At 43.5% G+C, this 26,350-nt stretch overlaps 1 protein-coding gene across 1 annotated transcript in view; it reads left to right on the forward strand.

Moving 5' to 3' along the window:
- Positions 1-26,350, forward strand: part of LOC143925921 (mucin-2-like) — a 230,350-nt gene that overhangs the window by 141,118 nt on the left and 62,882 nt on the right. Inside the window, exons 34-36 of the mRNA XM_077450216.1 lie at positions 1,647-1,832; positions 11,308-11,436; positions 18,852-19,909. Coding sequence (XP_077306342.1) covers positions 1,647-1,832; positions 11,308-11,436; positions 18,852-19,909 — 1,373 coding nt within the window. The remainder of the gene's footprint in view (positions 1-1,646; positions 1,833-11,307; positions 11,437-18,851; positions 19,910-26,350) is intronic.

Below are 26,350 nucleotides of genomic sequence, written 5' to 3' on the forward strand. Positions count from 1 at the left end.
GACGCTATTTTTGGTGGTTAGTTTTCCGGGGTCTGCTAACCTAATGGTCCTCCTGGCCTGGGGTCTGTATCGCATGGTCCTGCGCCTCTGCAACTGAGAGGGTAGGCCCAGAAAAGTCTTGGGGCCTACTGTTTCAGGGGTGGTCCTGTGTTGTCTCGCCTGCGGGGAGAGGCCAAGAAAACTGAAGGATCCAGGGGAGGACTTTTCTAGTAGAGGAACGAGCGCAAGGCTCGTGTCTCTGGAGGAGCCTGGAAACTCAGTTGGAGGACGCAATACCCATGCAGTATCGCTGGGTCAGCTGAGAGAAACTGGCACTGTATGTTAGTTCTCTAAAACTCTCAAGATTTATAAGTTCAATGGACAAGTCTGTGGCAGAGACTTTAAGCATCTCATTGGTTGCTAGGTCAAGTGAGAAGGGCCTATCCGATGGTTGCTGGATCCAGTCTGTGGAGCTGTTTGTCCTCTGGCTCTGACCAATACCTCTTACCGGCAATTACTAGGTGCCTGAACTCCCCTTTATCCTTTGACCCTCTATTGAAGGACTTTTGTGCTTATCCTGAATAAAACTTAAAAAAAGGACTAAGTGTCGGATTCAACACCATTTGGGCTACTTTACAACGGGACCTCTGTGACGGAGAGGCGAGCAGGTGAGGTAACAGTAAGAGCTCAAACAAAACTAGCAGCTCCTTTGGGGGTTCGTGCTATATATATATATATATATATATATATATATATATATATATATATATATATATACACACACTTATACACTGAGAAAAATTATAAACGCAACACTTTTGTGTTTGCCCCTATTTATCATGAGCTGAATGCAAAGATCTATGACTTTTTCTATGTACACAAAAGGCCTATTTCTCTCAAATATTGTACACAAATCTGTCTAAATCGGTGTTCGTGCGCACTTCTCCTTTGCCGAGATAATCCATCCACCTCACAGGTGTGGCATATCAAGATGCTGATTAGACAGCATGATTATTGCACAGGTGTGCCATAGGCTGGCCACAATAAAAGGCCACCATGCAGGTTTAGGAGATATTAACTGTACCTACAGGTAAGCCTTATTATAGGCTTACCTGTAGGTACAAGTTAAAATTAAAGAGGAAGTAAACCCTGATGGGTTTACTTCCTCTTTGTCTGCCTGTGAAAGTAAAGCATAATGGGCTACTATGCATCGCATAGTAGCCCATTATGTGTCACTTACCTGATGTAACTGTTTGATTCAGGTAACTGTTTGATTCTAATTATTTTTTATAGGTTGCAGCAAATATGAATGTTCACTTAGGTTTATTAAATCATTTCAATGGTGGACACCCTTATATTCTCACATTCTGTAGATTGCAAACCTCCTGAAATTATCATTTAAATAAAAGTCTTCTGCAGCCTACAAAAATATTAGGGACACATAATATGGATTTGTAGATGTATTCACACTAGAAGTTAATTATCATGTTAAGTTGTATGGGCCCTGATTGAGGTTTACTAATGTGATGCATAGTCCGCACTTACCTATATACCTACATACATACAGTACATATGGATCATATACATAATATGAATATATACATACATACATAATATAAATATACATACTAACTGTGTGTTCTGTATTTTTGAACTGGGTTGTAAATAACTCATTGTGTCAAAAGCGTACACATCCATTCCAACTACAAGCAAAGTAACTTCTATCACTACTACTACAATTACACCAAGCACCACAACATGTACCACAGAGGAACCTGAGGAAACAACACCTGTTACCTCAGAAACTACTACAATTAAAGTAACTACTACATCTACTAAATCTACTTCAACAGGTAACAAAACTATTTTATTTCATTCCATCCTATTTCTGTCTTTTGTACTGTTAAAGACACCTTGTCAAAGGAAAGAACATGCAAATAAAATATCTGAATGTGTTACCTCCCCGCCTTTCCAGAGATGCATTTTCTGTCAAGGTCATTTTTGGGAGTCAATAACATTGGTGCAGCACTTACTACTAAGCATTGAATAAATAAAATCCAAAATACCTTCTACAAAATCATACACTATATTGTCAAAAGTATTGTAACACCTGCCTTTACACGCACATGAACTTTAATGAAACATTAAGAATGCAACATTCCTTAAACATGCCTAGAGATGACCTTAAAGAGGAAGTAAACCCTGATGGGTTTACTTCCTCTTTTTTTCCCTGCAAAGGTAAAGCATAATGGACTACTATGCATCGCATAGTAGCTCATTATGTGTCACTTACCTGACACAGGAGCCAGCGAAGTCGCCGCTGATCCCTGTAGTCCGCCGCGTCCATCTTGCTGGTGGCGTCTCGCAGCTCCGACCAATGACAGCGGCGCAACCGCGATGACGTCACTCCCGCGCATGCGCACGGGAGTCGCGCCTCGCAGCTCCGTTGCTGTCATACGGCGAAGCCGCGATGACGTCACTCCCGCGCATGCGCACGGGAGTCGACAAATTTGGCAAATCCATTCTTGGATTTGCCGCATTTAGTGCGCCTGCGCGCCGCTGTCTACGGCGCATGCGCCGTAGACAGCGGTGCCCATTTTCGGGCAAATATCTCCTAAACCATATAGGTTTAGGAGATATTGCTTGGACCTACAGGTAAGCCTTAATCTAGGCTTACCTATAGGTCCAAGTTGTTTGGAAGGGTTTACTTCCCTTTTAACCTACCTATAAAGTAGTAAATCTGTACATTGTATGCAACCTATTACAAAAAAACTGACATTTTCAAAAATAAAATGCAACCTAAATTGTATACAAATGACAGCACCCAACTTCTTCATCCTGATTGTTAATGAATGACCAGGAATTCCCTAATAGAGATGTTAATAGGAGATCTCCTTGCACAAAAAGAGGCAAAGATGAATTGGACCCTGAAGCATTACCTGACTTGCCTGACGACTTCTAATAAGGTAAGTATACAATTAAAAGAGCATAAAATGCAGCTATTGGGGGTAACAAGCTGAGAAGAGGTTAGTTAAGGGGGAGAACATAGCCTTGAATGGAGCTTTTCTACATAAATCCCAGCCAAAATAGTTATCTTTTTTTCATTTTGATTAGAGTAGGTAAGGGGTATAACCTTACCAGTAAAAATTACATTTAGGACATTCCATTGTTTTAATTAGGAAGAGTAATTTCTGAGATACCATTTTTAATATTAATGTGTGGCAAATGCAATTTAAATCACAAAACTTTCATGTAAGCTTTACCATGTTTAACCAAGATTAAAAGTCAAGTTCAATATGTTTTAATCTACAGCTTTCATTAAAGTAGTGCCTGGTAATTCTGGCATGAAGGTCCTTGTGTAGGCACAATCCTGTTCGAGGGTGATAGCTTCTCTCCCAATTGATCTTGTGTTGTCACCCTGTCAAATGCTCTCTCAATACAAACTATGTGTGGCTGTGCTACACACATTACATGGGTTTGAATCATACTTTGTGTAGCCATATCCTGTTTACATGTATGTACTCAGCAGCTGCACATCATTTATTAAGGTATGTTAGGTGTGACCTCAACAAGTCACCTATTTGTCAGGTTATGTTACCGTTTCCCAATTGTTAGTTAGAGTTCTTATCCAAGCAAAGAGACACAGAGATATTATTCAGTATTTCTGCTCAGAAGTCCGTCGTTAACTCTGACTGTCTCTGACTGACTGTGTCTCTGAGGCTTGTTTATTACATCTTTTATAGACAGAAAAGGGCAAACATCAGCAAATGTAAAAAAAACAACATTTTCAAAGTAAAGACAATTCTCCGGGTGTTATCAGCTGATAAGACAATCTTCTGGGCGTAGACTGCTTTTTAGGGCTGATGCGGCCTCTTCTTGATGAGTACGTGACAATAGATGACGAGTGTGGATTTTACAGAGAAGGATAGAAAAATATAAGACATAAGGTCAACCATTTTGTTTCAACATATACCTTAATCCTTACATTTCCCCCTTTGACATCACCCCTCCCTCTTGCCCTGGGTCCACCTGAACAAGTTCTAGTCAGCCTATATCCAGAGTACTCTCCCTGACCGCGAGTTGTCAGAGGGGTATACACCCATCCCCCTGGACAGTACCAACATCTAAAATTCAGGAAGAGTGGCTTTTCTAACAGATGGGTGATGTCAAGAAACTAAATCTACCTATCTTCACAAAAGTTCCATCTTTTCCGCATCATTTACCTTGGCTTTCTTGCAAAAGCACATGAGCAGTTTAAAGCATGCATAAAAGAAAAATACGAATAAGAGCACCACTATAATCGTCATTGCTGCCTTCTTAACCCAAGAGAATAACCCTGAGAAACTAAAAGTTCCACCAAACGGATCCCAGTCGCGACCAATATTTCGGGCCTTCTCTTGTAAATTCTTTACTTCCGTACGGTGTTGTGCAATGATGTCATAATAGTCAGGTACCTCAATGCTGGTGTTATGTATCCAAGTACAGCACTCATAGTCCTCAGTAGTTTCACAGAGTCCTGTCAATGCTGCACTCATACTTTCAATTGCTAATTCATGTAATTCTAATTGTTGTCTGATGGCTCTGGTCTCCAGATTTAACTTAGTAATGTCATCAGAGTTTTTCTCCAAAACATCATTAATAATTCCTGTATAGTTATTTAGTCTTTTCATTAAGTCTATACCCCATCCTGTCCAGGACGGGAACCAAACCCATGCCATGTCCTTCTTCAGGAATATTTCTCTTTTACTACGATACCTGAGGGGATATCTAGGGTGCATGCTAGCTTCTAATAGGTGATCACCTCGTTCATCACCTACTACTCCCATTACTGGTACTAAACTTGCGAGGTAGCACCATCCCTGAGCTCTTCTAGGTATCCAAGTATAACATTTATCCTCACAACAGATATATATATTATTTCCCAGTGCTACTGATCTTGAACTGATATCATTTCTATAACGAGAGGTGTATCCATAGAGGGATAAGTTGGATACTAACCACCTAACATTATTATCCACAATGTTAGTGAGGAAGTCAGATAATGTCTGGTGTGTGCTGGAATTACTGGGATAGAAGCTTCCATTTAATACGACAATGGACAAATTAAACTTGCTGTCTTGGCATTCTCCATTTCCTCCCGTTGTGTTCCCTAAGTTGAAACACCAATCAGGGGAAAAGGCGAGACCATTTGACTTAAACATTACTGTCTCACTGGTATTTGTTCTAATTATGTTAATGCTACTGTTAGCAAGATCAGTATAGTTTATAGGAACTGCCATCAGTGGTATACTTGCTGTGCTGGGGTGTAATTTGCTACAAATCCAACATTTCTCATATCCTGACTTCTGGGCATAAGCATATTTAAACTTCAGTAATAACATTTTTTTTAGAAAATCCTTCATCCTTGTGTATTTTATTCTGTGAGGTAACCAAACTATTAGCCAGAATTACTGAAACAATAAAAAGATACATGTTGTCATTTGCCAACTGGCTCCTTTTTACAATGAGAAGCATGGATCCAGGTAGGTTTCCCTTCCAATTTCACTGAGGTTGCTGTAATCAATAGCACCTGGAAAGGACCTTCAAACCTTGGTTCCAGTGTCTTCCTGGTATGTTTCTTTACATACACATAGTCTCCTGGTTGTAGATCGTGAGTACCTGTGACAGAATTAGGGTCTGGAAGAGAAGAATACACACTCTTGTGGATTTTAGTCAGACGCTGTTGCAACTGTATTACATACGTAGTTAAACTATCACATTGTAATTGCATACTTTGAGGAAAATATAAACCTAATCTAGGTGCACTTCCAAACAGTATTTCATATGGGGATAACCCTGTTTTTCCTGTTGGAGTATACCTAATAGAGAACCAAGCTAAGGGTAGGCACTCAGGCCATGGTTTGTTCAACTCCTGCATGGCCTTTTGTATTTTCAGCTTGATTGTACCATTTACTCTTTCTACTGATCCTGAACTCTGTGGGTGGTAAGGGGTGTGGAAACTTTGTTGAACCCCTAACATTGCCATCACATTTTGCATTATTTCTCCCGTGAAATGTGTCCCCCTATCTGATTCTATTGTTTCTGGGAGACCAAACCTAGGTATCAGCTCAGTAATCAGTTTCTTGGCGGTGGCTTTTGCCGTAGCTGATTTCACAAGATAACTTTCGGACCAGCCTGAAAAATAGGCAGATGCACACGAGAACAAATTCAAAGGGGCCGCTCTTAGGCATTTGTATGTAGTCAATCTGCAGTCTCTGAAAGGGATATTGGGCCCGGACCTGATGTTTACGTGGGGTTTTCACTCTCTGTCCTGGGTTATTAATCAGACAGATTTGGCATGCAGCACAGTAGTTCCTTGCAGTACTACTGAATCCAGGGGCTAGCCATCCTTGGCTTACAATCCTATACATAGAATTGGAGCTGACATGAGTGGGTAAGTGGACAGCCGCTGCCATTGCTGGGTATAGAGAACCGGGTAGACATATTTTGTCTCCTTCTCTCCATACATTGTCAAGGCCTGGTGCAGCTCCCTCCTTAACCCAACGGTCCTTCTCAATAGCCCCTGCTTGTTCCTGTAGTTCCATTAGCTGCTGCCATGTGGTTTCGGGCATACTCACCTGTACCGTGGCTAAGGTCTCAGGGCTTACTTCCCCTAGAGCTGCCTTCTTTGCAGTTAAATCTGCAAATGCGTTTCCTTTTGCCTCAGTTGTTTTTGCGCTCGTGTGTGCCGCTATCTTCATGATGGCTACTCTTATAACCTTTTGAAGATTGTTCAGGACTCTTTTGATTCCTTCACCATGTTTAACAGGTGTGCCTGCTGCTGTAAGGTAACCTCTAGCTTTCCATATGTGGCCATAATCATGTGCAACACCGTAGGCGTATGCGGAATCAGTGTAAATGTTCCCTTCTTGTCCCTCTAAGTGTTCTAGGGCTTTCTCTAGAGCGGTTAGTTCCGCTTCTTGTGCCGACATGTGTGCTGGTAGTGACTTTGCCTCAATTACCTGTGTGTCCGTTACCACAGCATAACCTGTGTGATATTTACCTTTGTCATCGGCAAATCTACTACCATCTATGTACAGTGTGTGTTCTGCATTTGCAATGGGTATGTCTGTGACATGTGGGAACCCCGTGGTTTCTTGTTCCATAAGTTGGAAACAATCGTGTTCATCAGATGTTATGTCATGAAATGAAAGTGTGTCAGAATCCTGAGTATCTTGTGCTGTGTCTACACCATTATCATCATTACTCCCCCCTGTCAAATCTGTCTGTAATGGTAAAAGCTGTGCTAAGTTAAAAGAAGTGCATCGCTGAAAGGTAACATTGGGGGGGTAGGAGCAAGGTGCATTGTAGAGGCAGCTGCCTTGCCATTGATATGTGTTTTGGTTGGACCTGTGACAATATGGCGTGTATGTCATGTGTGGTATGTACCACTACAGGATTGTCTAAGACAATTTCTGAGGATTTGTCAATGATAATTGACACTGCTGCAACTGCTCGTACACAGGACGGTGATCCTCTAGAGACAGGATCGAGAGCCGCCGAGAAGTATGCTACCGGCCTTTGTTTGATGTGTTGTTGTGTCAACACCCCTGTTGCGTGTCCCGTGATTTCAGCAATGTACAAATGAAATGTTTTGGTATAATCAGGGATCCCGATCGCAGGTGCCGAAATTAGTAACCTTTTTAAGGTGCTAAAAGATTCATGACCTGCTTCTGTGAGTACATAGGGTACTATTTTCAAGCAATCATATAATGGCTGCATCAGAGAACTGGCATGTGGTATCCATTGTCTACAATATGACACCATTCCCAGAAACATACGAAGTTGCTTAAAGTTGCGTGGGATATTCATTTGTCTTATGGCCTGGACTCGTTCTTCAGTGAGGTGTCGAGTACCCTGGGATATACAGTGGCCCAAAAAGACAACCTTTTTCTGACATACCTGTAACTTAGTTCTATTCACCTTGCACCCTTTTTCAGCCAGGAATTGTAACAATGATAGAGTGGCTTTTAAACAAGTATCGTTATCCGGACAACATAACAATAGGTCATCTACATATTGCAACAATACACAAGTGTCAGGTGGTTGCCATTCCCCCTATTTTTACCTTTTTAAGGTTTAGTCAGTGGGGCATCAGTCAGGAGTCCGTCATAACCACTTATGGGTATGGTGTCACAGGACGTCATGTGTGGAGGGACTACTGAATCAGATAATAAGCTGCGTGATGCTCCTGTGTCAACCAAACAAGGAATATGTTTACCTTCCACCTTCATCAACATGTGGAGCATTTTGTTCTCTGATTCAGCTAGGACTGGGGCAAGTCATGCGGTCGGATCGTCCCTATCATTGGTACGCCTCTGTCTGTAGTCCCTCGTGTCTCTGTCCGTGTTTCCTTCCTGTTCGTCTTTTATCCTTTTCCTACAGTCTCTTTTTATATGTCCCACCTTGTTGCAGTAATAACAGGTAAGAGGTTTACGGGAGGAATTCCCTCCTTCATTGACCCGGGCAACAGTGTTAACTCCCGGTGTCCTTCTGGGTTTAGTTTCTGCTAAATCAGCCTCTATGCCTTGTGCTTTCTGCAACAATGTTCCTCTGTCCCGTATGGCTCTCCATTCGGGAGTACATGCCTTCAGTTTGTCACCTACTTGGGGTACTAGTCCTTCCATAAACTGTCGATTGAAAGCCCTAATGGTGACGGGTAAGGCTAAATCTAGACCTTCGTCAGCCATCATGCTTTCCATGTTGAGGTAAAATTCTGTAACAGTCTGACCTGGGGCCTGTTTTATGGGCGCTGTCGAACCCCTTTCCTGCTGTTTCCTTAGGCAAAATTCTCGTAACTGAGCTATAAACAGGGGTCTAGAGTCTATATGACGAGGGTGTATTCCTGGTGGATCTGCCGCTGGATCCCCTTGTGGTCTATGTGGAGCAATTTCATTCATAAATTGATTAAACATCGTTAGTGTCATTTTATGTCTACATATATCTTCCCCATCTTGCCAAGTTGCTTCATGTGTGTCTAGTAATTGTGTCACGAATCTACAGAATGCGGCAGGTTTTGCTACGGGATCAGGAGCATTCTGTATTAATGCCATAAGAGTGTCAGCCGACCAAGGTGTCCATGTCCTCAGAACGACTTGTCGGGTCACTGTAGGTGGCTGTCCTGCTTGACCCGCATTTGGATTATTTACTTGTATTACCCTAGTCCGACTATGGACTGGAGCTACGGGCTCTGGTCTTTGAGCGCCGCAATGTACACATTCCTGTGCCCAGTCTGTATTCTGGGTACCGCATACTCGGCATACCCATCCTCTTCCTCTTAAGGAAGGATAAAGTTTTGGTCTTTCATTACCTGGTGTGGTAGTGTTATAAGGAGGTGGAGTATCTCCCGTATTTACCCTATCGCCGGGAGCAGAAGGAAGACTTTTGTGTCGGACCTTCATATCCCATCCACCCTTTTCCTGACAATACTCCCATCCCTCCTCTTTAGCCCTGTTGGAAACCTTAATTAAACATTGTATTTGTGATACCCATCTGTTCTGCAATATCTCTCCCTGTCTGTCTTTCTTTATTTCTTCCCAACCTTCTACACTTAGCCCATTTTCTCCATCCATCCCCAATTTCTTGAGAATCCTATTTGTGCCCTGTGCCTTATCCTTCCCATACAACATTGTAATTATGTCTTTAACAGCATAACATTTCTGAGATTCCTCCTGGGGTTTACCCTGTGTCTGGCCCATTTTGACAGTCCTGCCTAGGTGGCGTTTGGATCACTTACTAAGTGTCTCGTTGCCTTCTCCTCCTAGGGTGCCAAAATACTAAAAACCTCTCCTGGATGAGATTTCTGAAATCGAATTACCTTATATGCTAGCCAACTGACAAATATTATGACCAGACTGACAGCTACAACATATACAAGCATTCCCTTTTGGTGGCCAAACACATATGACTAGGTCTCCGGGACTTGTGGAGACCTTATTTCCCTTCCCATTACCATGGAATCTCTCAGCATTCGTTTCTTATTCCTGCTTTATTGAGGCAGTCAGGACTTATACTTTCAACCCGTTTTTAGGCTCATGAATCAAAAAGCGTATATCAAACTTAAGTGTCGGACCCCCAAAGTACTCTTACGAGTTAAGGGCGCATTCCGTTACCCATTGGGATGATATATGTTTCAATTCACACCATACAAACAGAGCTTATCTCAGTCACAACAGACAGATGACAAGTAGACAGACAAGAAACAACGGTAACATAAGCCAAAATATTAAGTTCAAGACCCGCTTACTACAGAGGTTGGTGTTTACCTGAAGAACAATTCAGACAGATCAGGTGGGCACAAATCTAAGAAGCACAGAGTTTATAAGAAAATAAAGCTTTTCTTACCTGCGCAGGATTTGTCTGTGGTTCTTGATGTGCCCGACCATTTCGTTCCGTCCTTATGTTCGTTCGCCTCTTGTAGTTTCTTTCTGCAGGTCCCTGTTCGCGGCGCCAGAAATGTTAGGTGTGACCTCAACAAGTCACCTATTTGTCAGGTTATGTTACCGTTTCCCAATTGTTAGTTAGAGTTCTTATCCAAGCAAAGAGACACAGAGATATTATTCAGTATTTCTGCTCAGAAGTCCGTCGTTAACTCTGACTGTCTCTGACTGACTGTGTCTCTGAGGCTTGTTTATTACATCTTTTATAGACAGAAAAGGGCAAACATCAGCAAATGTAAAAAAAACAACATTTTCAAAGTAAAGACAATTCTCCGGGTGTTATCAGCTGATAAGACAATCTTCTGGGCGTAGACTGCTTTTTAGGGCTGATGCGGCCTCTTCTTGATGAGTACGTGACAATAGATGACGAGTGTGGATTTTACAGAGAAGGATAGAAAAATATAAGACATAAGGTCAACCATTTTGTTTCAACATATACCTTAATCCTTACAGGTACAATATGTTTACTGATGGTGATAACAGTGGATCATGCCCTATGTACCTTAATGAATGATGTGCAACTGCTGAGTACATACATGTAAACAGGATATGGCTACACAAAGTCTGTAAAAGGTTTGCCGTGCTAATATGCAACAAAGGATGAAAAAAGTGAAAATGGCATTTTATTATAGAAAAGGCCAATTTGTCACACTGTGCTTTAGCAAACAAAATGATATTCAATGAATTTTAATCATGACAGTAGTGGTTCATAAAGTTTGTGTTCATCATGTAAGTCAGTAAAGCTGGACATTCAGTAGGGTAAAAATAGTTTGAACGCAAAATGTATATATTACAGCTGGAAACATCAACCAGAGTGCATTTTACTAATGTATCTTTTTCTTTCTTACAGTTCCGTCAACAACTGAAACAGTGTCCACTACCACTTCTGTATCCATGTCACCTACTACTACAACTGAGAGCACAACTAGTGCTACTACACCTTGTGTATGTGTGTACAATGGGGTATCCTATCCTCCAGGTAACACAGACAATACTAAGCATTTCTTTTTTTTTAAAATATAAACTAATTAGTCAAAAGGATATATTAATAAAATATTTTAGCCCAAAAGCAGTCTTAAGTATGGATCCAAGCAAACTGACAGAGGTTATTTATAGCCATGGTACATAAATGTAAGGAAGCCACAGACAATGAACTCCATCGCTAATAATGAATAAAGGTCTGATATTTGCCCATTATCACCTTCCATGTAGCCTCTCACCTCTGTGATTTGTGCCACCAAAGTAAATTTGGCTCATTTGCAGTGAAAGAACCTCTTTTAGTATAGCGGCCATAACCCTTGGCAGGGCGGCCTTAACTTCTGGGCTTACCGGTTACCTCTGCTTGACGAGTTCTTCCACGTCTAGGGGTTCTCAGAGTTAGTACCCAACAACTTTGGATGCTGACATCATAAAAGTCCTTTAGAAAAGGTTTTTATTTGCAGGGGTAACATCCACCAACACAGTCTCGTATGGGAACAGAGGGCAAGGGTGAAGAACTCAGGCACCTTGAACTGCTAATATCAGAAAGTCTCTAATACCACCCAGAGAGTAGCCACTCGCAGCTGGGCACTTCAAAGGTGAACAAATCTCTAGCCAGAGATTATGGCAGTCAGCACTTTGATCCAGAACTTGTGAAACCTTGGACCTTAAGTAACTTGTAAAGGAAGTGAACAGGAACCTTTTTCTTCAGTAGCTGGAACGTTCTGTCTCCTTGGCAGTACTGGAAAAAGTGTGAATCCGTCAGTGTCCTTCACAACTCAGCAACCAGGCAATTCTCAGGATGCCAGCTTGTCAGCCCTCCTCCGAAGAGTCCTCTCCCGGTCACTTACACGAGCTGCGGTGCCCCTCGAAGCCGAGAGCACATGCCTTGAATCCTCCCACAGTTCCTGTGCCTCGGACCAGCTGGTTCCAAGACTTGGGAACAGACGGATCCTTACCCCAGACCAGGCGGGTCTATTGGGGTTAGCCAACTGAAGCATGTTGTGGAGCGACGAACGCTCCCTTGACCGGGACCCCTCGTGGGGCTACCCCGGTCCACAATCAGGAACAGACCGCTAAGGCCTCAGGAACAAACCCTGAACACGTGACTTCAACATCTTAAGTATGCTTCCCCAGACTCCTCAGCGGGGCCTGGCACACCCACTGATTGGTTTCGGGGAACGCTGATACCCAAAGCGTCCAACCAGGCCTGGTTCTAAGCCTGTCATGTGCACCTAACTGTACACATGACCAGGCAGAACTTCTAACACAGCCCAGCCAAACTGATGTCAAAGTTAACCTGCATAATTAACCCTCAGAACCCCATTACTGTTCTGAGACAAAAACTAAATTTATACATGACAGACACCTTGTCCAAAGTGTCATCACTACATTAGTTTTTTGGGGGCAAAGTAACTGGCTATGTCTCTATCACAGAGATTTCCTTGCCAGCTGAAAAATATATACATGCATACAGGTAATGAAAAGAGGAGGCAGCAGACTAATAACCTCAGCTCCATGTCACTCTGCTCTCTCTTCCTATCAGCATGTACCTTGCACTCCAGCACAACTGATTGGCTCTTGGTGCTGCTGGTCCCCCCCCCCCCCCGCCAGGCTGTTCTCTGCTGTACAATATTGAACTGCATTCATTTGCGAGGAATTTGTAAATAAGAGATTAACAAAGTGTATGCAATCACAAAAAAAAAATACAGTTTAATAAATAGCTCCCTTTTTAACTGGTAAATATAAGAGTAAATCCCATAGCTCCCAACTGTCCCTGATTTCAAGGGACTGTTCCTGATTTGGAGCAATCCCTCTGTCCCTCTTTCCTCCTCATTTGTACCTCATTTTGGTCTGATCCATATAGTTTTATATAAAATGCACTTTTTATCTTTCAAAAAGTGTTTCCCAGTGCTAAACCTTTCATCCAAATTATAAATTGCTGCATTTGCACATTTTAAAAGCCAATATAAGGGAATAGTATGGGTTAAAAAAAGTCCTTGTGGATTTAATTAACCTTTTTTTTTGGTTAATTCTCCATATAAGGGGGTGTTTGATTCTGATTTTAAGCTGAAGAAAAGTAGCTTCAGTTGTAAACCACATTGATAAAAGTAATTAAAGTGATTGTAAACGATCACCTTGTAAGGCCTCTTGCACATGATGCTCCTGTTTGAGCATCTACCTTTTCAGACACGTTTGCGCGTATTTATGCACATTTTCAGGCATTTTTGTGCACGCTCTCGTATTTTCGCACAAATTTATTCTCACGTTCTTGTTCTGCACAATATGTAAATGGGGCATGTGCATGCATTGTGTGCAATTGCGCAAATTGCGCAAATGAGGTGTAAATTACTGACCAAAAAAGCAGATTTTTCTTATTTCTTTTTTTTTTTACTGAAGAATGCACAGCGCTTGTTTACACGCCTGTGTGCATAGGCACATTACAATTAATGGGCTGTATTTAGGCTCAGTAAAAAAAAAAAAAAAAAAAAAAAAAAATGTACTGAGCTGTTTCAAGCTGCAGTGTGCAAGAGGCCTAAAACAACCCATGCAGTTGGAAATGAAAGGCAATAACATTTTTGTATAGATTTAGGCCCTTTGCACACTGCAGCTTGTGCACGCGAGAATAAATTGCGCTCATGTGCGCAAAATTGTGTGACTTTGCACAAACTCATATGCGCAAATTCATATACAAAAAAGTCTGAAAAAATAGATGCTCAAACAGGAGTATCGTGTGCAAGAGGCCTTATAGAGAAAAAAAAGAGCGCACCAGGGGTTTCTGTATTATCTTCCTCAAGGTTATAGCCCAGTCCAAAAAGTGTCCTTTCCGAAGAATTTATAAACATTCCCAAGTCCAAAATGGGTCGTACAACTCCAGTGATTTCCCCTCCGATTAAGTTTCTTTATAATGTTTCTCTCCCGTCTCTGAAAAATATGGAAAGAAAAAATATTGTATATGGTGTAATTTGTCAATACATACCATGTGTTTATATTGTGCTTGCATCAAACAAATCGTCATCAGAGCCAAATGTGTTCATATACTGTATATATATGTACTCTTACCCTCTGTCTGGAGGAAAGGTTGAGACAAACAATAACAGACGCATGCAAATATCATAAAAGGCTTTATTTGAGATACATGAGGGTAAGCGTACTGTACACATGTATGAACGCATTTGGATCTGATGGACATTTGTTTGATGCATGGTATCAGACATACTACACCATATATAGTATTTTTCTTTTTGAGATTTCTCACAGCGGGGAGGGAAACATCACAAAGAAACTTCATCAGAGGGGAAATCAGAGGAGTTTGTTTGACCCATTTTTGACTTGGGAAATTTATAAATCCTTTGGAAGGACACTTTTTGGACTGGGACTTTAAGAGTAGATTGTGTTGTTTTGTATAGATATAAAAAAAAAAACATTATAAAATACCTTTTTTAACTTTTTTAGAAATGATCAAATTCCCTCTGTTCTCAGCTGCATAAGAGTTGGGGGAGGAGAAGCAGCAGTACACCGAGCTTCCCAGTGAATGGCTGTTCAGCAGGGGGCGTGTAAGGACAAGTCTGATTATTGGAGTAGAGCAGGCTGAGTTTCCTGCAAGGCTAGAGAACTGACCACGGTGTGCTCTCCTGCTTAGTGTGGTTCGTTTTTGATATGAAAAGCAGAGGGACTGGCAGGAACACCAGGGATTTCACACAAAGGAAGCAATAAAAAGAAAACAGAATGAATTATCTTACAAGTACATGGTACAGCAGGCAGAAATCAGGAATATGAAATGTTTGTTGGGGGTAACAAAAGCTTTAACTTTCATGTCTGACGCACATACTATTTTACCCAGTAGAACAGCCAGGACATAGAGGGGGGAATCTAGAAGAGCCCTTACAGCACGTTTTTCTTTAGAATTACCTGCATGTAAGTAGGTGCTTACATGGCATCTGCAAATCTATTACTGAGACTGCACTAGTTAGTTGAGCTACCCAGATGGGGAAGGGGTTAATTGTGTAGCAGAATTTTTACCAGGAATTTTTGGGACCTGCTGTCTGCCGGGGACGAATAAATAGAGAGAGCCAGAGCCCGGGGAGAGTGAGCAGCACCAGAATAGGACTATAGGGGAAGGCTTGCTGAAGGATGTAATCCATGGTGGAGCACGTGGCGCACATTATTGGGTCACCCACTTGGGAAGCTTCATCACTTGGGGAAGATATGATCTGGGCAGCTGACGCTAATTAGCTAGGGATGAACTGTTGTTTATTACACATCATGTTGCTGGACTATATCCTTGAACATTCAGTAAAGTTCAATAACTGTTTCATGCCTGGTCTGTAGTTACTCAAAGGGGTGCATGAAGGTACATGGCATATCCAAAAGAACAAGGCTTGTAAAGTACATATAGGGGGGAAAGGAAGAACTGGAGGGCCACCACAAAGGGTTAACTCTGTGATTGGTACTGGTAACCAGGGCTGGTGGGAATGTAATGGCAGCCAGACAGCGGAGAATGGTACCGGGCATTGATGATGGGCTCTCTGGTTAGCAAGGGGATCAGTGTTCTGACTCCCTTCCTAGCGGTCGGTGCACTCGAGGAATTGGGACTGAACTGCAGATGCTGAGACCCCATGGACCTAGTCACAGGTATGGGAGAGTCAAAGGAGTTAATTAGTGCATACATAGAGGTCCATGCAGGGCCGCCATCAGGGGGGTACAGCCGATACAACTGTAAGTGGCCCCCTCACAGGTGTCAGGGGGGTGGCATATATACATGTGTGAGGGGGGCTGGCATATATACAGGTGTGAGGGGGGCTGGCATATATACAGGTGTGAGGGAGGGGGCTCACATATATACAAGATTGAGGGGGGGACTGACACATTTACAGGATTGGGGGGGTGAGTGCGTACAGCTGGGGTGATCGGTGTGTTGATTTGGTGAGATGGCCCGTGGGCAAGCCCTGGGGAACGTTGGTGGTCAGGCTGGGGGGTGGGCAGGCCTAAAGCTGTGTAAGGGGCCCAAAAATTTCTGATAGCTGCCCTGGGTCTGTGCATAGTGCACAAGGCAGGACTCCTACTCTGTCACAGGGAGGTGACAGAAAAGCTGGATTGGTGGAGCAGGGCACAGGCTCAGAAGATTTCCCCTTTAAATTACACATTCTGAAAGACAAGGTGTGCACAGTGTTATGGGACAGAGGGTTTCACGGAACCTCAGGTTTATTGTACAGCTGCACAAGGTGTACAGCTTACTTCATAATACGGAGTACTGCCTGTTGAGTTCACATGACCGTGGTCCCGGCCTTAGTGGGAGTGTCCATGAAAAATTTACTCACCCACATGTGCCTAATTCAGACAAGCATTTTCACCGGTTTTGGTCACAGATCCAGATAGTTCTGAGGGCCTCCACTTTAAGGACAAACCAAAATTGTCATTGCTCTTGGCTGATTCAGACAGGCTTGTGAATCTGTTGGTGCTTGGCACTGAAACAGGTGCACGCACTGACAACAAATATGCCATAGTGTATGCCCTATACAAAAACATATAACAAATATCTTAGGCATATGCTCTGCTCTTCTTTCCCATTTGTTAATATTGCTGGTAAATCCAGCAAATGACAGCCAACACTTTGTGCAGACCAAAGGGGTTCTTATTTATCCTGTTATTAAAAGAGCAGTAAGGGATTTTTTTTTAAGATTCATACTTAGCAAGGTGTCCCCCACCGGCTTTTAGGGTGAGAACCGAGCGATCAAACACCGCTGATCGCTCGGTCCTCGAGGCACCCCCAACCCCCCCCTGCTCACTGGAGCACTGGCTATGGAGGGGGTGGGAGCAGGACCATCTCTTACAAGATCTGGCTGTTTTTTCTCCCTGCTAAAACAGCCATATGGTAAAGTAAAAGCAGCACATATTACACACATTACACATTGTTAGACACACAATTAACCCCTTGATTACCCAGTGTCATTATTTAAGGTGACAGTGTACAGTATTAGCACTGATCACTAGCCTCGTACACACGATCAGATTTTCAGACAACCGAATGTCCATTTTTTGTGGCATGCTAGTCTCATGTCGAAAGTGAAGGGGTTACTCACAATATGAAAATTTTCGGATGACAGAATACAACATCTGAAGTGACATAACATGTTGAAGTAATTCTTTTGTTTCTGAGCATGCGCAGTCTTGCTCTTACAAATTTTTTCATACAAAAACCGTACTAATGAAACGAAAATCGGATGTTGAGTTCACATCCGACAAAAACATTATAGTCTGCACAGCTTTTGTCTGACAAAAAAGTGAAATCGTCTGTCAAAAGTACCATACTAACGATCCAGAAATCAGCAGACAGCTCGTCGTATGAATTTTTCCATCCAATTTTCATATCGTTTGTACAAGCCTTTAGTGTCACTATTGATTTTAGTTAGTCAGTTAGTGCACCTCCCAGCCAGTGTCAGCTAGCGCCAGATTGTCCACTACATTATCGCAGTCCCACTTTAAGTCGCTGATCACCACCATTACCAGTATAGGATCATAGCTGTGTAAATTCCACTATATACACCGTAGTTTGTAAATGCTTTAACTTTCGCACAAACCATATACATTATGGTATATATATATATATATATATATTTATTGTTTTTTTTTTATTTTATACCAAAGACTTGTAGCAGAATGCATTTTGAACTAAACCTATCAAGAAATGTGTTTTTTTTAAATGTTTTTTTGGATTTCTTTCCCCAAAATTTTCTGTTTTTTTCATTTATAAAATAGTTAAAAACAAAACAAAAAAACAATGGTGATCAAATACCACCAAAAGAAAATTCAATTTGTGTGAAAAAATTCTATAAATTGAATTTGGGTACAACATTGCATGACTGTGCATTTGCCAGTTAGCACAGTGCTGAATATAAAAAAAATGCTCTGGTCATGAAGGAGGTAAACCTCTCCAGTGGTCAAATGGTTAAAACTACCACTGGTCAAACAAGAAAATAGCACATTTTTGTTATATCTTATTGATTACAGATTGCATTCAAAATATGTTTTGCATGACAATTTTACCAAAAGAAAGATTTGTTTGTCTTATTTCCTAAGTAAAAACGACCACAAATTAACAGGCTTTGGAAGAAATGTATTAATCACTTAGATTCATCAGGGGAATACATGTGCAAGGGCAGAGCTGGTTAAATATGTTATGCCTTGTAACTGAGACCAAGAACAAAAGTACCAGTAGTTGGAATTTATACTTTGGGATATTGACTTTCTATAGAGGAATATCATTTACTGCATTCTGCATAAATATTTAAACAATTTGACAACATTTAGCCTTAGATGTCTACTTAGAGGTTTCAGTATTACATAGTGGGGAAAGATATGTATGTACGATATACCTCAACTGCTAGTGACTGAATTGCTTTTTTCTATCTTTAGGTTTTGTGACTGCTGGGGCATTTAATGAAACATGGTGCTACACAGTATCTTGCCTTCCGGACTGTAAAATAGATGTTAAGGGAAATGAATGCAATATAGTTATCACAACTACTACAACACCCACCACAACTGAATTCACAACACCAACAAATACTCCTACTACAACAGAATCCACAACAACACCAACTACTACTACCACAACTACTACAACACCAACCACAACACCAACCCCTACTGCAACAGAATCCACAACAACACCAACAATCACTACTACAACTACTATCACAACTACTACAACACCCACCACAACCACAACTGAATCCACAACACCAACAGAATCCACAACACCACCAAAAACTACTACTACAACACCAACCACAACTGAATCAACAACACCAACAGAAACCCCTACTACAACAGAATCCACAACAACACCAACAACTACAACACCAACCACAACTGAATCAACAACACCAACAGAAACCCCTACTACAACAGAATCCACAACAACACCAACAACCACTACTACAACTACTAAAACCCCCACCACAACCACAACTGAATCCACAACCCCAACAGAAACCCCAACTACAACAGAATCCATAACAGCACCAACAACTACTACAACACCCACCACAACCACAACTGAATCCACAACAACAACAGAATCCACAACAACACCAAAAAGCACTACTACAACTATTTCCACAACTACTACAACACCCACCACAACTGAATCCACAACCCCAACAGAAACCTCTACTACAACAGAATCCACAACAACACTGACTACTACAACACCCACCACAACCACAACTGAATTCACAACACCCACAGAATCCACAACTACACTAACAAGCACTACTACAACTTCTTCCACAACTACTACAACACCCACCACAACCACAACTGAATCCACAACCCCAACAGAAACCCCTACTACAACAGAATCCACAACCAGCACAACTACTACAACAACCACAACAACTACTACACCAACAACCACTACCACAAAGTCTACAGGCCCCCCTGGCTGCCCATTTGAACCCTACCGTGAGGTGAGTAATTGTTTCACTTTATTTGCATTAAAAAAAAAATGCAATATAAAATGTAATCACTGAGCTTACTGTAAACCTTCTATAGTTGTGTATCTGTTTTGTCATTTAATATTGCTCAGTATACTACTTAATCCATTCAATGACAAGTGTTACAGCTGTTGTTCAGGTTCTTGTGGCCTGCCCAGAACCAGGGATGAGCTTTATGTTCAAGTGGAACTCATGTTTCATGTTCGACTCGAACATTGGCTGTTCACCAGTCTGCCGAACAGCGAACAATTTTGGGTGTTCGGGGCAAATTCGAAAGCCGCAGAACACCCTTTAAAAGTCTATGTGAGAAATCAAAAGTGCTAATTTTAAAGGCTTATATGCATGGTATTGTCGTAAAAAAGTGTTTGGGGACCTGGGTCCTGCCCCAGGGGACATGTATCAATGCAAAAAAAGTTTTAAAAACTGCAGTTTTTTCGGGAGCAGTGATTTTAATAATGCTTAAAGTGAAACAATAAAAGTGTAATATTCCTTTAACCACTTGAGATCCGCGCTATAGCCAAATGACGGCTACAGCGCGGATCTCCTTTGCCGGGACTACGTCTATTGACGTCGTCCCGTGCACGAGCGGCCTGTGGGGCGCGCGCGGCGCGCTCTGTGATCGGCGAGTCCATGAGACTCGCCTGATCACCGATCCGTGCAAGGGGTCGATCCCGACCCCTTATCACGTGATTAGCTGTCAGCCAATGACAGCTGATCATGTGATATAACGGAGCCGGTAATCAGCTATTGTTCCTCCTCGCGCTGATAGCGCGAGGAGAAAAAAAAAAAGGCGATCACCGGCGGCCGTGATCGGGACATCAGTCCCGATCACGGCCAGCCCTGCTAGTGCCCACCTGCCCCCTGCCAGTGCCCACCTGCCCCCTGCCAGTGCCCACCTGCCCCCTGCAGTGCCAAATGTTTTAAAAGTAAGTGCCCCCCGTCAGTGCCACCCAGCAGTGCCCACAGTGCCACCCAGCAGTGCCCACAGTGCCACCCAGCAGTGCCGCCCACAGTGCCACCCACAGTGCCCACAATCTGCCTCAAAGGTGCTGCACCCCAGTGCCACTTATCCGTGCCCATCAGTGCCACCTATCAGTGCCCATCAGTCCCATCTATCAGTGGTACCTATCAGTGCCCATCCGTGCCACCCATCCGTGCTACCCATCCGTGCCCATCTTTGCCCATCAGTGCCACCTTATCTGTGCCCATCGGTGCCGCCTTATCTGTGCCTATTAGTCCTGATCACGGCCAGCCCTGCTAGTGCCCACCTGCCCCCTGCCAGTGCCCACCTGCCCCCTGCAGTGCCAAATGTTTTAAAAGTAAGTGCCCCCCGTCAGTGCCACCCAGCAGTGCCCACAGTGACACCCAGCAGTGCCGCCCACAGTGCCACCCACAGTGCCCACAATCTGCCTCAAAGGTGCTGCACCCCAGTGCCACTTATCCGTGCCCATCAGTGTCATCTACCAGTGCCCATCAGTGCCCATCAGTGCCACCTATCAGAGCCACCTATCAGTGCCACCTATCAGTGCCCATCAGTCCCATCTATCAGTGGTACCTATCAGTGCCCATCCGTGCCACCCATCCGTGCCACCCATCCGTGCCCATCTTTGCCCATCAGTGCCGCCTTATCTGTGCCCATCGGTGCCGCCTTATCTGTGCCTATTAGTGCCGCCTTAACTATGCCTATCAGTGCCCACCAGTGCAGCCTATCAGTGCCCACCAATGCAGCCTATCAGTGCCGCCTAATCAGCGCACTTCAATGAAGGAGAAAAATGACCCGTTTGCAAAATTTTATAACAAACTATTAAACATGATTATTATTTTTTGCATTTTTTTTTGTTTGTTTAGCAAAAAATAAAACTCCGAGCTGTAACTAAATACCACCAAAAGAAAGCTCTATTTGTGGGAAAAAAATGATAAAAATTTCATTTGGGTACAGTGTTGTATGCCCGCGCAATTGTCATTCAAAATGCATCAGCGCTGAAAGCTGAAAATTGGTCTGGGACTGAGGGGGGTTTAAGTGCCCAGTAAGCAAGTGGTTAAATTTCATGTCTATAGTATGCCTGTAAAGGGGCGCATGTTTCTCATGTTTAGAACAGTCTGACAGCAAAATTACATTTCTAAGGGAAAAAAAAGTCATTTAAAACTACTCGCGGCTACAATGATTTGTCGGTCTGGCAATACACATAAAAGTTCACTGATAAAAACTGCATGGGGATTTCCCCACAAAAATGTTAAAGAAAGACAAAAGACAGATTTTGGCAAGTCCTTTATTAAATTCTTCTTCTTTGAGCTTCTTCTTTTATCTTCTTTTTTTTGGTCTTCCTTCGGTGTTGTTCTTCTTCTCCTCCATCTTCTCCTTCATCTTCTCCTTCATCTTCTCCTTCCTCCGCTCTTCTTGTCTCACACCTTGCTCTGGCTTCTTCTCTGCGCCATCTGTGGGAGTCTTCAGCAGTGTGATGCTCCGCTTATTCTGACACTTCTTAAATAACAGAGGGCAGGGCCACCCTCCTCTGACGCACTGGGACTTCCCTATGGCTTTCCCCGTGATGTCCCTGTGCATCAGAGGAGTCACCAGGTGGCACCGCCCTCTGTTATTTAAGAAGTGTCCATTGATAGTGGAGCTTAGCTGTATCTGAGCACCACAAACTGAAAACATTATTTAATTCATTTCTAATATTCACAGCAAACTCACCTATTCATCCATGCCTCATCCATATCACTTTGCAAAACACCCCTTAGCATTTATGGCCTTAGCCATCTTGAGTAAAGGCAGATCATGTAGCATTTTTGTCTTAAAATGTCCTTAGTTCAGGCATGCAGGTAGAAAGGTGTGCTTAGCTGAGGAAGCCCCTCCTTCCCACCTCCAAACGAAAGGGAAAAATACCCATGAGGAATTCTGGGAGGTACAGTATGATATAATTTTGACCAGGAAGTGTGTCCCTAAGGAATGTAAATAGAGATTCTGAAAGGATCTCTAGAAGCATGACCGTTTTGGAAAAGAACAAGTAAATGATAGAGACATGATTTGTTTTGGAGTGGAATGCAATTAGGTTTGGATATAGTTTTATTGAATGAATATTTGAAGGAGGAAAGAATACCTATGGGCCTTAAAAGAGAAGTATGGGTATTTTTTTTTTAGAATCATGCTCACCTAGGTGGATGCAACATCGGTTCCGATGCCGTATCTGTCCCCTGATGAGGCTGAGAACAGAGCGATCAAACACCGCTGACCACTTGGTTCTCAGGACTTCCTGAGCAGAGAGCCGGTGACTGTCACATACCTGCTCCCTGTGTGCCCCCCCCCCCCCCCTGTTCTGTGGAGGGGGCAGGAGTGTCTTGCTGAGAGGCTGAGCCATGTGCTGGTCCAGGCTCCTGACCATACAGTCGCGATCTTTCCCCAGCCTGGACCAGCTCTGTGATGTCAGCTGACAGCGTGCTTCAGCCTGCTGTCAGCTGAAAACGGGTCACCGGAGTGCAGAACAAACTGCACTCCCGTGTTTTGTGTTTTACAGGAGAAGTACAGCTAAACACGTTCTGGCTGTATTTCTCTTTTAGGATAAAAACAATGTCTAAGTAATGGATGAAGGCTTTAAAGAAGAATGGACCACAGTCCTACATAAAACATCTTTTGGAGTAATTTATGCAAGATGTATTCAGGATAAACAGGACTATGAGTAGGAAAGTGAAGCTCAAGAAAAGTTTTTTGGTAGAGGGGAGCACAGTGGGCCTAAAAAAAATTTAAACCCCAAAAATTGAGACAGAGAGCAAGAAAATAAGGAGTTTTAAGGAGCAGTAAAACATACAACAGAGAATATCAGGATTATCTATTAATGGGAGGATAAGCAGTTATGATATAAACTATTTAGATTATATTTCAACTTTACAGGAAGAGTCTGTTCTTTTACATAGTTTTGCATCTAATTGCTATTTTGTTCTGTCTTTTACACTAGTGGATATTAATAATTTTCCTGTGAGAATTACCTACATTACAGCCACTAGATGGTGATTATGGTCATAGGAAATAATCATACTAGACAAAGTACAGGGAAAATGTAAGGCTGGGCAAATGCTTGTAGCATGTAGCAAATTTTTATACATGAAAATGAAAAGACAGCAAGGGGCTTATGGACTTTTTAGGCACATTAGACAACACAAAAAAACAGTAATATAAAATGATATGCTTTATTGTTTAAAACATTATTGTATTATATTTAACACAACATGGCTTAAAATCATATTGCACAATAATACTCATAATCATAGCATAAAGTCATGTACCGCTACTATATTCTATTAATTTTCCAAAAGACTCTACAAAACACAATAAACAAAGTATATTCGTATATTCATTTCAATATTCTCATATACAGAAATAGTACTCGCGGTATGATAAGCACTGTTTGAAGAAGAGGCTCAACATGTTTCTCGTGGATTACACGCTTCTTCTGGAGCTTGTAATATTGTGACTAGCAAAACAATAAAGAAAACAGAAAATATATATGAATATAAACATAAATATCAAACATATTTGACATAGTATCAAGAAAAATAAACCAAACACATGGGTGTGTGGTGTCCAAGAATCCTAATGCCGCGTACACACGAGCAGACTGTATGACGTACTTAGTCTGGCGTACTTTCCGCCAGACTGTCCGTCAGAATTTCCAAACGGGCTACTTGCCCACACACGGCACTTTTTGAGCGGACTAATACGGCGTACTAAGTCCGCCGTACTATCCGCCCTACTTTTGAAATGAACGGACTCGCCCACACACGCGGAGTAAAGTCCGCTCATTTCGAGCGCGTATCCAGGTAGGCGGGGCCCGCGAAGGAGACGTCACTGGCCCCGCCGCCTGGTATGGACTTAAAGGGGAACCCCAACGCCAAAAAAAATCGGCGTGGGGGTCCCCCCAAGTCCACAACAGACCCTTGTCCGAGCACGCTACCCGGCCGGCCAGGAAAGGGGGGCGAGCGAGCACCCCCCCTCCTGAGCCATACCAGGCCGCGAGCCCTCAACATGGGGGGTGCCTTGGGGAAGGGGGGGCCGCGCGGCCCCCCACCCCAAAGCACCTTGTCCCCATGTTGATGAGGACAAGGGCCTCTTCCCGACAACCCTGGCCGTTGGTTGTCGGGGTCTGCGGGCGGGGGGCTTATCGGAATCCGGGAGCCCCCTTTAATAAGGGGGCCCCCGGATACCGGCCCCACACCCTATGTGAATGAGTATGGGGTACAATGTACCCCTACCCATTCACCTGTGAAAAAAGTACAAAAAAAACACAACACAGGGTTAAAATATTTTATTGCACAGCTCCGGGGGTCTTCCGTCTTCGGGGGTCTTCTCGCCGGACTCCTCCGCTATCTTCTTATAGCTCTTTTGCTAGCGGAGGAGTCCGGCTTTCTTCCGCGCCGCCGGCCTCTTCTCCCGACTTCGGGGGTCTTGTCCCCCTCTTCGGTTCTTCTGTCGCCGCCACCGCCTTCCGTTCTTCTTCTTCTTCTTCTTCTCCTTCTTCTCCAGGAGATGTTGACTCGACGGTCTCTCCGGCCACAATGCCAGGGCCGTGCTGCACGGCCACTTATATAGGGACAAGGGGCGGTGTCACATGGCTTTATGTCACATGGGTTGGTGTCACATGGTGACCCCGCCCCCTTACGATGTCATAGTCCCCATGTGACATCAACCCATGTTACCAACCCATGTGACATAACGCCATGTGACACCGCCCCTTGTCCCTATATAAGTGGCTGCGCAGCACGGCCCTGGCATTGTGGCCGGAGAGAGCGTCGAGTCAACATCTCCTGGAGAAGAAGAAGAAGAAGAAGAAGAACGGAAGGCGGCGGCGACAGAAGACCGGGCCACCGCCTGTAAAAGAGCTAGAAGAAGGCGCGGTGGCCCGGCAGAAGAACCGAAGAGGGGGACAAGACCCCCGAAGTCGGGAGAAGAGGCTGGCGGCGAGGAAGAAAGCCGGACTCCTCCGCTAGCAAAAGAGCTACAAGAAGATAGCGGAGGAGTCCGGCGAGAAGACCCCCGGAGCTGTGCAATAAAGTATTTTATCTCGTGTGTTGTGTTTTTTTTTGTACTTTTATTTTACAGGTGAATGGGTAGGGGTACATTGTACCCCATACTCATTCACATAGGGTGGGGGGCCGGTATCCGGGGGCCCCCTTATTAAAGGGGGCTCCCGGATTCCGATAAGCCCCCCGCCCGCAGACCCCGACAACCAACGGCCAGGGTTGTCAGGAAGAGGCCCTTGTCCTCATCAACATGGGGACAAGGTGCTTTGGGCACCCCCCCATGTTGAGGGCACGCGGCCTGGTACGGCTCAGGAGGGGGGGGCGCTCGCTCGCCCCCCTTTCCTGGCCGGCCGGGTAGCGTGCTCGGACAAGGGTCTTTTGTGGACTTGGGGGGGACCC

Source organism: Lithobates pipiens, unplaced genomic scaffold (genome assembly GCF_037356315.1).
Source record: "Lithobates pipiens isolate NorthernLeopardFrog02 unplaced genomic scaffold, aLitPip1_a1.2 Scaffold_10, whole genome shotgun sequence".
Lineage (NCBI taxonomy): Eukaryota > Metazoa > Chordata > Amphibia > Anura > Ranidae > Lithobates > Lithobates pipiens.